Source organism: Monodon monoceros, unplaced genomic scaffold (assembly GCF_005190385.1).
Source record: "Monodon monoceros isolate NGI ecotype Baffin Bay Population unplaced genomic scaffold, NGI_Narwhal_1 Super_Scaffold_20, whole genome shotgun sequence".
Lineage (NCBI taxonomy): Eukaryota > Metazoa > Chordata > Mammalia > Artiodactyla > Monodontidae > Monodon > Monodon monoceros.
This window is the reverse complement of record NW_021703777.1, coordinates 86,099,836-86,113,476: the sequence shown is the minus strand read 5'-3', so window position 1 is coordinate 86,113,476 and position 13,641 is coordinate 86,099,836. Positions and strand designations below refer to the sequence as shown.

Below are 13,641 nucleotides of genomic sequence, written 5' to 3'. Positions count from 1 at the left end.
TAATAAAGATAAGAAACGCTAAACTATGAATTTTCATTGCAAATGTAAAAATCTATAACAAATTTTTCCGCAAATGCATTACATTCTTCTGATGTACCATACATAAACCTCTGGCACAAAATTACTCAGGAGAGGTTTTTGCCTTTAAATATTCACGGTACCTTATTGTCGCCCTGGACTTCTCCAAGCCTTTGCTGAAGTTCTTTAATTTCTTCTCCCAGACGTTTATTTCGGTCCTGAGAATCTCTCAATAGTTGTGCAAGATTAGCCTGCAAACTGACAAAGGATTAATCTCCAAAATTGACAAGCAGCTCATGCAGCTCAATATCAATAAAACAAAAAACCCAATCCAAAAATGGGCAGAAGACTTAAATTGACATTTCTCAAAAGAAGATATACAGATGGCCAACAAACACATGAAAGGATGCTCACCATCACTAATCATTAGAGAAATGTAAATCAAAACTACACCAGTCAGAATGGCCATCATCAAAAAATCTAGAAACAATAAATGCTGGAGACGGTGTGGAGAAAAGGAAACACTCTTGCATTGCTGCTGGGAATGTGAATTGGTACAGCCACTATGGAGAACAGTATGGAGGTTCCTTAAAAAACTACAAATAGAACTACCATATGACCCAGCAATCCCACTACTGGGGCATATACCCTGAGAAAACCATAATTCAAAAAGAGTCATGTACCAAAATGTTCATTGCAGCTCTATTTACAATAGCCCGGAGATGGAAACAACCTAAGTGTCCATCATCCAACGAATGGATAAAGAAGATGTGGCACATACATACAATGGAATATTACTCAGCCATAAAAAGAAATGAAATTGAGCTATTTGTAATGAGGTGGATGGACCTAGAGTCTGTCATACAGAGTGAAGTAAGTCAGAAAGAGAAAGACAAATACCGTATGCTAACACATATATATGGAATTTAAGAAAAAAAAAATGTCATGAAGAACCTGGGGTAAGACAGGAATAAAGACACAGAACTACTAGAGAATGGACTTGAGGATATGGGGAGGGGGAAGGGTAAGTTGTGACAAAGCGAGAGAGTGGCATGGACATATATACACTACCAAACGTAAGGTAGATAGCTAGTGGGAAGCAGCCACATAGCACAGGGAGATCAGCTCGGTGCTTTGTGACCGCCTGGAGGGGTGGGATAGGGAGGGTGGGAGGGAGGGAGACGCAAGAGGGAAGAGATATGGGAACATATGTATATGTATAGCTGATTCACTTTGTTATAAAGCAGAAACTAACACACCATTGTAAAGCAATTATACTCCAGTAAAGATGTAAAAAAAAAAAACAATAAATGCTGGAGAGGGTGTGGAGAAAAGGGAACCCTCTTGCACTGCTGGTGGGAATGTAAATTGATACAACCACTATGGAGAACAGTATGGAGGTTCCTTAAAAAACTACAAATAGAACTACCATATGACCCAGCAATCCCACTACTGGGCATATACCCTGAGAAAACCATAATTCAAAAAGAGTCATGTACCACAATGTTCATTGCAGCTCTATTTACAATAGCCAGGACATGGAAGCAACCTAAGTGTCCATCAACAGATGAATGGATAAAGAAGATGTGGCACATATATACAACGGAATATTACTCAGCCGTAAAAAGAAATGAAATTGAGTTATTTGTAGTGAGGTGGATGGACCTAGAGTCTGTCATACAGAGTAAAGTAAGTCAGAAAGAGAAAAACGTATGCTAACACATATGTGTGGAATCTAAAACAAAACAAAACAAAAGGGTTCTGAAGAACCTAGGGGCAGGACAGGAATAATGACGTAGACATAGAGAATGGACTTGAGGACACGGGGAGGGGGAAGAGTAAGCTGGGACAAAGTGAGAGAGTGGCATTGACATATATGTGCTACCAAATGTAAAATAGATAGCTAGCGGGAAGCAGCTGCATAGCACAGGGAGATCAGCTCGGTGCTTTGTGACCACCTAGAGGGGTGGGATAGGGAGGGTGGGAGGGAGGGAGATGCAAGAGGGAGGGGATATGGGGGTATATGTATATGTATAGCTGATTCACTCTGTTTTACAGCAGAAACTAACACAACATTGTAAAGCAAGTATAGTCCAATAAAGATGTTAAAAATAAATAAATAAAAATAAAAGGTAGATTTCCAAGAAAAAGATTAGCTTTATGAAATATAATCAGAAACGGAGGAGTGGAGAAATGCGGGGCTTTCTTAGGCTTACTGCAGCCATCATCCAAGCCCAGCTGAACCATTAGAATAAACACATGTATGAATGCAGCAAGTGTGCAAATCACACCACTACAACTGCATGGAGAGAAATAAAGTTGGCCGTGAACCTCAATTTGGGGGTGTTCTTTGTTTCCAGAATGGCTCACAGACAAGTGATGGAGGCGTTGGTATTTTTTTTTTTTTTTTTTTTTAATTTAAGAGCTCCTCACAAAAACTCTTGCAAGTAGTCTTAGTTCAATTCTAACTTTGGATCCACAATATAGGAAAAATTTCATTTCCTTGTTTGGTTAATTTCATTTCCTTGTTTGGATAGTTTTTTTTTTCTTCAAATAGATCGTGTTTAATGAACTTTTTCTTTGCCACCTTAATGCCCAGAATTTTGATCAAAATTGTCAGCCAGAGGAGAGACCAGTGAGGTGTCACGATTTCAGACATCAGGATCCAGAGGTAATTCAACAGTCTCCTGGGCTGTTTTTCTCACCTCCTTATTCCCCTGTTCTAGTTCCTAGAGTACCAAACAGCCAGGGTGAGCGCCTTCCAGTCCATCTTCATGATGTCAGCCCTTCCTTCAGATTTCCTCCTGCTCAGAGCAGATCCCTCTGGCCCCCGTGTGCAGTTCTCCACCACACCCCCTCCCCCTCTCAGTCCAGCTTCATCGACACATCTCGGCCCCTTTCCCGGGAGCACGCAAGCACCCTTTACCATGCTCCCACCCTTCTCAGGTTCCCTGAACCCGAACTTGCACATGCTCCCAAACTATCTACGTGCTTTTTCCACTCAAGCCTTTAACTTACTATTCCACTTTACCTCCACAGCTGCTTCTTCTATACTATTTGAATTTTGCTAATTTGCTCTAATTCTCACCTTGCTTATTGCACTCTTATCTAACCTCAGCAAGAAGAAATGAGCTATTGAAAGGCAGAGATTCTCGTTTTCTCCCTTCTCAGCCTCCACGTACATTGCTCCAAGAAGTGCTCTTGTCCCAGCAAATGTTTTAAAGACCCACGATGAATAAATGGAGGAAGGAAGGAGGGAGGGAAGCTAGCCAGCGATCGGAATATGACTCCTAAAAAGGAATCTTTCAGAAACAGGCACACAAGGGATTTGAAAGTTATCTTTTAGATTCCCTCCATGTGATAGCTGAAGAAACCCAAATCCAGAGACATTGCAGACGAGTACAACTATAGTGGCTAAATCTCCAAAGACTTTGATGCTAATACTTTCGGGAATACTGAGTTATGTTAGGTAATCAAAAGGGAATAAAGTGAAAGAATATAAAGATTAAACCTTGGCTTACTCTGGACTCCTCACTTTGTCTTATCTCCCATATTCCATCCATCGGGATATCCAGTGTCTCCACCGTCAGGGTAGCCCCCCATTCAGCTCCCCCGAAGCTCACCTCCTGGCTGTTCCCCACATATACCAGGCAGGAGCTCATCTCAGCGCTGCTCTCTCTGCCTTTTCTCTGGACTGGACTGCTCTCCCTCCAGGGTACCTCTTGTTCACTCCCTTGCCTTTTTCAGGTCTTCGTTCAAACGGCACCGTTTCAACGGGGCCCACCTGGACCACTTGATCTAATCTGCAGTCTGGCCACCTCCCCACTGAACGCCCAAGCCCTTTCCCCTACACTACTTTTTATTTCCATAGCACTTACCGTCTCTTAATATACCATGTAATTTACTTTACAGTTTATTGCCATATGTTTATTACTTACTGTTTATTTCCTATCTCTCTCTCCCTACTAAGACAGAAGTTCCACGAAGGGCAGGGAACTTTGTTCTCTCTACTGGTCTACCCCAAGCACCTAGCGGATGCTCCATAAATATATCTAAGCGAAAGATAATATGCTGAGTCTGGAGGCTGTGGTCTCAGCCTAGGGAAATATCTTGAATAATAAACTACTGAAACCAGTGCCTGGCACGCAGCATTGCATAGAAACCCCCCTCATCCCCACTGGCTGGATTTAATCTAGCTCTGATTTCCACTCACTTATTTGTGAACATTACTCAATAATGGGATCTAATTCTCAGCCCCATATTTGCAAAGCCACACTTCAAGTCATATCTTGTAGTAGTTGTGTTTCAACTGTCCCAGATTTCCATTCTCATCAGATAAAAATCTGGTGAAGGATGAGGAAAATTAATCCCCATTCTACAGACAGAAAAGCAAAAAGACAAGAGGCACTGTGATCCACTGACTTTTTTTGGAAATGTTCAAATTTCTTTTTGGAATCAGATAGACTAAGTTGGATCCCAGTTCTGCCACTTACTGGGCTGGGTGACCTTGGGTAAGATTATTAACCTCTTGAGTTTCCCCACCTGTAAAATGAAGCGAACCATACATACTTCATGTAGTAATTTGATACTTACATTGAATAATGAACCTAGGATGCCTACCACACTGCTTGGTATACAGCAGGCACTGGTTAAATGCTGGTCACCTCCCCTTGACTCTGCCCTTGCAGTGGCTCCAATTCGATCACTCAGTGGACAGTTGGATGCATCTGGCCGAATGGCTCCTTGGACACAGCTGGCTCCCTTGTCATCCTGCCCCTTCACTTATTCATCCGTTCATTTACACAACAAATATTTATGGAGTGCCTACTATGTGTCAGGCACTGTTTTCGATTCTGGAGATACAGCAGTGAGCCATACAGACAAAGCCTCTTGCCCTTGTAAACTTACATTTTAATAGATGATATTATATTAATTACATTATATTACAACGAAATGAATAATGACTGAGGAGCTGGGTGATAAGTACTATGGAAACAAATACAGCAGGTAAAGGAAACAGTGTGTGCTGGGGAAAGGCCATGGAAGGCGTCACAGTGAAGGCCACACTTCAAGTCTTAAACCAAGACTTGAGAAAGGAGAGAGAGTGAGCGTGAGCCTTGTGGATATCCCGGAGAAAGTTCCAGGTAGGTGCAAAGGCAAGCGGCTTCCCTCTCTCCTTCTCTCCCTCACATCACAAGATGTCCACTTTGGAAAGCAGTTCAAGGCCACTAGAGCAGGCGGACCCCAGGGACAGCAGTGAAGTGGAGAGGTGATTCAATTCCCCATTTTCTTTTCCTGGTCCCTCCCCTCTGTCCTGCAGCTCTCCTGCCTTAGCGCAAGGTATGACAAGTGGGCGGCCTCTCCTTTTCCTTCCGGGAACTCCAGAACACTTCCCAGACATTAGCTCAGCCAGCATAATCCCTCCCCCAGGTGGAGGGACAGAACCCCCAGGCTGGAGGGACTGGCTCAGAGGTGGGGCGGGAGAAGCCACCCGGGGCAGGTGCTGGCATGCGGCTAAAAGTGGCCTCCGCGAGCCTGCTGCCACCTACACATTGCATCTCAGCACCCCATCTGCAGGAGACACAGCAAAATTCACCTTCACAGGAGGCTGCTTTTCTTAAACGGTGGAAGAGATGTTCAGAAAGAAATGTTTGTAAGAGCAACAGTGAAAACTTTAACAACAACAACAAAATCTGAAACGTCCCTAACCTTCCCTTTTTGAATCAACAATGGCTTGAGCCCCTCAGGTGGGTGGGAAGACCCTGACATTTGCTCACCAATGTAACCACAAGAGCTAAACCCGTACAACTCAAACTATCAGTGGTGAAAGACCTTGACCTCCGATCTGTCACAGATCATTACTTGTGCAAAATACAATACAAATCAATTCCTAGGAAAACAAATTTAAGAAGACATCAAGGCCCTAAGTGTTTGTTAGATTCACCTGACGTAAAATCATACATACTGTCAGATTGCTATAAAAGTTTCTGAGCCCTTCCTCTCAATTTCTGCACTCATCTTGTCGTAGGGACCAGAAAGGGCAGCTTGCAGCCTGGCACTGGTCCTCAGGCCCCACTCTGAATAGCACTGAGCCCAGCGATACTCCCCGGTATTTGGATGTTACAGCAAAGCAGGCACCCACGTGTTATATATCAAAGGTCCCAGTGACACATGAAGCAAAGGACAGCGCTGCTTTAGGAGACAGCGAGTCAGAGACCCAGTGATGTGACTGTCAAACATTATTTACTCTGCAGCCTGGCCGAAAAGAAATCTACCCAAATAAACTCAAGAATTTCTACAGTAGCTGCAAAGCAATGGTTAATTAGAATCACATCGCCTCCAAGGGGATTCACTGTAAATCTACCCCAGATTTCAAATTGACCCCCTGGGGGAGGGTAGGGGGAGGGAGACCCCCCTTTTAAAGCAGGTGACTGTAATTTTCTTTCACATTTCACAGGCTGGCTTACTTGTCAACACACAATTCTTTTCTATTCAGTCCTTCCACCTCCTCAACTCCCAAACAATAACTTTGAAAACTAGAAAATGACTATTCTGATACGGTGCCTAGTTCCTTGACATACACCTTAAAGAACAAAAAAAAAAAAAAAAAAAGAAAGAAAAGGAAGAAAAGTAGTACATTTCAAAGCACTCAAAATAGAGGAGAAAAATTCACATAATTCTTTTGACCAAAAAAAACCCCCATGACTCACACACATTCACTATAACCATCCATCAAGCTAACACACGGTGCCTGCTTATAATTTATCAGCTATGTAGACCGTTTTGTCTCTGTGTTATTGAGAAGGACTCTGTGACCATCAGTTTAGAATAGCAGCACTATGTAAAGAAAATGTCAGGGAAAAAGTGGCAGACCGTCTAACACTTGAAAGGATTTCACAGGGAAGGAAAACAAAACCTAGAGATTATTTCCTCTAAATCTCTGGGGCAGGGTGGGTAGCATAAATAGCAAAACATGAAAAGGTTTCAAAAGAAGCCTCTTTTAAATATTCAGATATAGCCAGGGCTGACGTTAAAAGGTTGACATCTTCTCTCAGATAATAGTGGGATGTTGAACATCCTGGAGTATATTGTAGAATCTATATACTTAAGTCACTCTTTCTAGCTCGGAGTTTATCTATTAAAACTGTGATGGGGAAGGGAGAGAAGACAGATTTGATGAAAACATAGCTGGGAGGCTCAAGGCCAAAAGGACATTACAGCTGTCCATTCCAACACACGTTCCTTTGTCAAGAATCAAGTCAACCCCCAATTACAACGGATGTCTGCAGAAGCATGCCGCCAAGGCCAGCCCCTGGTGTGGGGACTTTGAGGCTCGGGGAAATTCTCTCTGCACACAGATGAAGACTACACGTCCTGACAGTTGTTGCAAAGGCAGAGATCTGGGAGTTGAGACAGCTGTGTGCATCTCGCCCCAACCTCTCTGCCTTTTTGTGGAAATTCTCACTGAGGCATATTAGTAACGGGGACAAGGGGATCTCCCTGTCTTCAGGTCCTGCTGCATCCTACACTCTAGATCTTGCCTCTACCACTGTATTTGAATTCCCTTATGAACGAATGTCACAAAATACAGCCAAATTTATACTATAGACGCAATACATTTTTGAAACTTATGAGAAGTGGGAGGAGATTTTTTTTAATGGTACATCACATTTGGCAATGACAGTCTCTGTGAAGGAACTCTGTTTTCAATGATCAAGTAACGAAGACTGGTTTACAAGGAAGGGGGAGTTCAGGATACCAGTTGTAAGAAACAGCCCTAAATCTTTTAGATGGGGAGAAAAGGATCCGCTATATACCATTTTCCTCCCTGATGTAAGAAATGAAAAGTTGGGTATGATAAGATCAGAATATGCCACCCCAAAATATGCTCCTTTGCCATGAGGATTATTTTGATCTGAAGGCAACTGAGAATCAGAAGATACAGAGAATATTCTTCCCTCCCCTTTTCAGCCTAAAAATAAGGGCGTACATTTCCCTTTGTGAGTTGTCCCATCCCCTCCGTACCAGGAAGAGAACAGCAACTCTAATCACTGGACACAGAGCATTGGCACCATGATGAGTCTGCATAAACAAACCTAACTAAAATAAAACCCTATCTTCCATTGGTTTCCCATATATCTCCTAGTCACTTTCCCACAATTTATCATCTCTTAAGGCCCAAACCCCCTCTCTTTTATTAAAATGCTATATAAGCCCCCAAGTCTTAACACTTCTTTGAATTTCACTTCTTCTCTCTGAACTCCTGTGCATGTAAAATATTCATGAAATTGTTTGCTTTTTTCTCCTGTTAATCTGTCTTTTGTCAGTTAAATTTGCAGGCCTCCATGCACTGAACCTAAGAGGGTAGAGGAAAAGCTTTTCCTCTCCAACAGATAAAAATAAAATGAAAGAAAGTGATGAAAAGTTTAAGATTAACCTTCCAACCTTGCACTAGCCAGACATTGGGAAGGGCAGTAAAACGGGAAGGCCATGTGTTTTCTCCTAAGTCCTTAAATAATTCAGCCCAGACACCAGGAGGGGAAAGGGGCAACATTCCAGTTACTATCCCTCAAGTCACCCTGAAATCTTTGTAATTTATTAGATATACACCACTTCAGTAATCTAGCCATGGAAAAGTCATTCTCCATCATAATGTAAAAATGATGTATACCGGAAAATCCTATAACTTCCTTCTCAACTTGCTGACATATTAAAACTCAATGCAAAAATGGGAGGGGAAAAAAATGAGAGAGACAGGTAAAACCCTGGCCTAGGCACTTCCTCAAGGAGAGGTTTTTGCTTGTTTGGTTTGTTTTGTTTTGTTTTGAAAAAAAAAAAAAAAAAAAAAGAAGAGTGTGAGAGAGAAAAAGAGACCAGATTTAGAAAATGCTCCTCAACGACGTGGCGTTGACCCCTGAATCCTTTAAACTCACACCTTCAATAGGGTAAAGTACTCGATTAAGCAAGAATATGTGAAAAAAAAAATGTTTGATAAAACGTGGAGTGTACTTGAGCGGTGTGATTGATAGCAAATTTAATTGCAATTTCTACTCCGCTGCTTTGGTCTACGGCGACTTCTGTGTTAATAGTAATAGAGTGAAACTTGCTTTGCTGAGCAAGCACCCCCTATTCATAGCAACTGCCCAAGCGATGACCTCTGCTACAGGGACAGCTTTCTTATTTACAAGAAACAACCACCCAAGAACTCATTCCACACACAGTTTTTGGCTGTGCAAGGAGCCCTCGGCAGCCTACTCTCACCCCACAGTCTCCAAGCACACACTTGCCAATGCAGGCATTTCCAGGCCCACAGGCAAATGCTCTTCGGTAGGTTTAGAAGGTTGCTATTTAAATAAATGTTTGCTTAATCTTGGCCATTATGGCTCCGCATCTGCCACTTAGTGGCTCCCTTAATAGTTCCCAAGTTCTTTAGACTCACTGAGCCTAAATTCCTCCATGTTTAAGTTGGGGGATGCTCTCACCTTCCTGACAAAAATCACTGCAAGGATCCGAAGGGCTTCTGAGCAGGAGGTGTGAATGCTCAGAATGAAATTACTGTTATTATGATTTGGGAGGACTCCCGCAGGCTGAACCCTGGATTTCTTCCCAGCTTCCCTGGTGTAACAGTGAAGTTGTACTGTTCGAAGTGGTATAAAAAGAAACATCCCAAAGCACTTGAGATCTTTGAAGGAAGTTTTAGGTTCTGAGCATCAAACTGAGATGCATATACAAAGTCGCTCTGATTTGTGGTCACGGGGGACTAAAATAAGATTGACCAAGAAGACTTTTCTATTGAAGTAAAAGGCTCCCTCCCATCCCACAAAGGGCCACTCTGTGCTCTGATTTCTCCAGGGTTGTCATCCTGGTGCATGTCACCGTCTAAATAAGCCATCACTTTTTAAGGGAAGAAAGCCAAGTCTCCCTCCTGGACCGGGAGGAATACCACCCGTGGTATCTCGGCTTGAAATCAAAACAGGGAAAGACAGAGATGTGTTTGATTGTTTATTCAAGGAGGAGTTTGCATGGGGAAAAATGTGTTGCTGTGACCCCAAAGAATCCCAACTTATAAGAAGATTAACCCAGGATAATTTAAATTCCCCTTTATCTCCTTTGGAGGAACTGCTTGTTTTGCAAAAGAAAAATACTTAAAGGGTCGTTTGAGATATTTTGGTGATCTCTCACTGCAGTGCAGAGAGGTGCTCTGTGTACAGTTCTGCCTGGGGTATCAAGAAGAAGTTTTCATTTCAATATCCCGCGAGAAGCTATTAGTGAAATCACTGTTGTCACGATTTCTTCACAGCTTCTTCAACGGATGATTTGCCATTGGAAATTGAGTTGTTTTAAAAAGGATTCTAAATTCTAAAAGAGAGCCTCGATCGACAACCATATCTCTAGAACTACAACCATGAAAGTTCTGGCTGTCCTGTAAGGAGGAGACAAAAAAGCAGGAAGACATTATGGCCAGACATTGGCCGCCACAGGAAAGAACACTGGCCTAACGGGTAAAGGCTCCTAGCTCAGTTTCTGCTTCTCAACCCCTCCTAAGCAGAGGGCTTCGGATAAAGCACCTCACCTTTGAACTTCCAAAATGGGTGGATTAAATGTTGATTATGCTTCTTCCCCATTCAAACAGCCTAAGAGTTAAATATGGAACAAAACCCTGAACTAAAACACTGAACTACAAGTGAGCAGATTTGGATTTTTAGGCCTGCTCTATTAACCTGCTGTGTGACCTTGGACAAGTCACAGGAAAAATAAAAAATAGCCAACACCCATTGAGCGCTCACTAAGTAGAAGGCAATGGGCATTACAAGCATTATCACACGGATTCTTAATAAAAACTTTATGAATATATCTCATGCTTTTGTTCATTTTGGAGAGGAGGAAATTGAGTCTCAGAAAGGTAACACAGCTTGCCCCGGATCACCCAGCCAGCAAGTGGAAGTGTTATATTTGAATCCACAAAACTGGATGCCAGAACCCAAGCTTTTATCTACTGCCATCCATGAGGCTGCCTTGAGATTTTATGCAAGACCTAACTTGCAGTGTGGCCGCAGAAGACAGCTGGGAGATGACACACATACATAGATATATACGTGCACACACACACGCATACATGGTCTCGGAAAAGCACAAAGCACTGCCAAGACTGAGGATGGGGTATTGTTTCTACTTATATTTGAGAAGAACCCTCAATACATTTACAGTCAGCTTGAGCTGCTACAACAAAACACCACAGACTGGGTGGCTTATAAACAACAGAAATTTATTTCTCATAGTTCTAGAGGCTGCAAATCTGAGATCAGGGTGCCAGCACAGTTAGGTTCTGGGAAGGGCCCTCTTTCAGGTTGCAGATTTCTTGATTTGTCCTCACACAGCAGAGAGCAGAGCAGAGAAAGCAAGTTCTCTTGTGACTCTTATAAGGACACTGAACTCCCTCGTGAGGACTCCACCCTCATGGCCTCATCTAATCCTAACTCCCTCCCAGAGGCCCCACCTCCTAATACCATCACATTGAGGACCAGAGTTTCAACATATGAATTTGGGGGGATGTAAACATTCAGTCCATAACAGAGTGATGAGTGTAATCTCTCCTGAGCTGAGAAATGAACAGGGGAGGAGTCCATAGAAATTCCTCCTTCAGGTCAAGAACAGGAAGCCACGGTTTCAAGGCTGGTGGGCAACAAGATGCTCAATGTGGCACCTTTTCCTTTTCCAATATGTGGATCTTTTGACCCCCCGGTCCCATCTGTTACCCCAGCAGCTGGTTCTCGTTCCAGTGCCTTCCGCTTACACAAGGTACATCTGTTTTGCAGCTGGAGGGGTAAATACTTCACCTACTATTTTGCCTTTGGGATAAACATGTGATATAAGACAGGAGACACCAGGTCAGGGTGCAAGCTTCTACCCCTGTTCCTGCCGATGAAATAGTTAAGAAGGTAACTGTGCCTCTCCTTTCCGGTACCGGATACACGGATGCCAAAGCTGTCTGCTTCAGGCTAAATGGAAAGTTTCATTGTAACCAGTGCCTGCAAATTCAATGGTGCATTTTCTTCCCCACGCTGAGCTAATGAAGAGGACATCTTAACACTCCCCCTCACTCATCCAAAAACCAACCCCATGCTTTTATAAATAAACTAACTATATGTAAATAAAATCTGAAAACATATATTTTAAACAGGTAAGATTATTTTTCCAAATACTGGAACTTTTCCTCCACTGTTAATTGAGACGTTTCTTCCATTACTAAGCCAGAATTCCCTCCCTGGCTTTGGGCTATATTTTTCTCTCCATTGCACTGTTTACCATTTAACATCCTATATATTTTAATCATTTTGTTGATTGTCTGCTCATAGCATCCCTACTAGAATTAAGGTGACTATATTATTTATCATCCAAACCAAGACACTTTGGATAGTACAGGGAGCACTAATACAGATTATGCCAGGACAAGAGGTAAAAATGGCAATGATCCTGAGTAAATGGAAGGTCTGGTTGCCCGAGCTACGAAGCGAGTTCTAAGCATGAGCTCTGAGTGGACTGCACGACTTTGAACTCTGGCTCCACCAATTACTTACGTTATTTCCCTTGGGTAATTTACTTGACCATCATAGGCCTAAATTTCCTCATTTGTCTGATGGCAATCATAATAATAACCGCCGACTCCCATGGTTGTGCGGGAATTAAATGGGATCATCCACAGTGCAATGCTGGGCACAGGGTCTGACAGACTGCAAGAGTGAGCATTCAGAAACACTGGCTGCCATCGTTATTATCTATCATTCCAAGACTCTCTCAAGAAGGCATGTACAGCAGATGGTTAACACATGGTCTACCCAGCACCCCGTCAACATGACAAGAGTAGAAGCAGCCTTGTATCTACAGGATGCCTGGCCATGCCCAGCTGACTCGAATGGACCCCTGGCCTGAGCCTGGCCTAGGCGAGCTCTCCCCTGGGATTCAGGGAGCAGCTTTTTCCTACAGGTCAAAGACGTGGGGTCTGTAGCCCTCATGTGACCAGCAGCCACGTTTCCTATTCTACAGAGAAAGCAGGTCCAGAAAAAGAAATGACAGCTGACACAGAGAATGCTGAGGGCAGAGGAGAGAGCTGGGGGCACCTGAGTCCAGGTGGTAGCTGGTCCTGAGGCCTGGCTGTATTTCTGCTTACCCAACCCTTTTGAGGCCCTATGAGCCAGGAACTTCTTCTTTGGCCCAAGCTATTTCAAGCTGCCAAGGGTAGCCAAAAGGGTCCTGACAACAGCACATTAATATATGATTGATTAAGAAAGAAAGGGATGATAAGGAAGAGAAGATGATAAATATTTATTGACGCTCACCCGGTGCCAGGCACTGTGCTAAGGACTCTACTTGCGTACGTTATCTCATTTGTTGCTCACAGCCACACTATGTGGTGGGTACCATATTTATTCCCACTTCGTAGATGTGAAAGCTGAGTCTCAGACACCCAAAGGAATCTTCCCAAGGCCACACAATTAGTTTGGCGGGTGGCATTGCTGGCTCCCTAAGCCCTTCTATCCCAGGTGATTAATCTAAGCCAATTAATGTATAGTACCCTCCCAGTGCATGTTAGTAGACCAGGAATGGGAGTACGTCCTACAATGG

At 43.1% G+C, this 13,641-nt stretch overlaps 1 protein-coding gene across 3 annotated transcripts in view; it reads right to left on the bottom strand.

Annotated features, from left to right (window-relative positions):
• CCDC149 (coiled-coil domain containing 149) overlaps nucleotides 1–13,641 on the bottom strand; it is a 97,361-nt gene that overhangs the window by 46,581 nt on the left and 37,139 nt on the right. For 2 of the 3 annotated variants that reach the window (XM_029235315.1, XM_029235317.1), the window contains exon 4: nucleotides 162–269. The exons of the other annotated variant lie outside the window; for it this stretch is intronic. In XM_029235315.1, coding sequence (XP_029091148.1) covers nucleotides 162–269 — 108 coding nt within the window. The remainder of the gene's footprint in view (nucleotides 1–161; nucleotides 270–13,641) is intronic. 3 annotated transcript variants of the gene reach the window in all.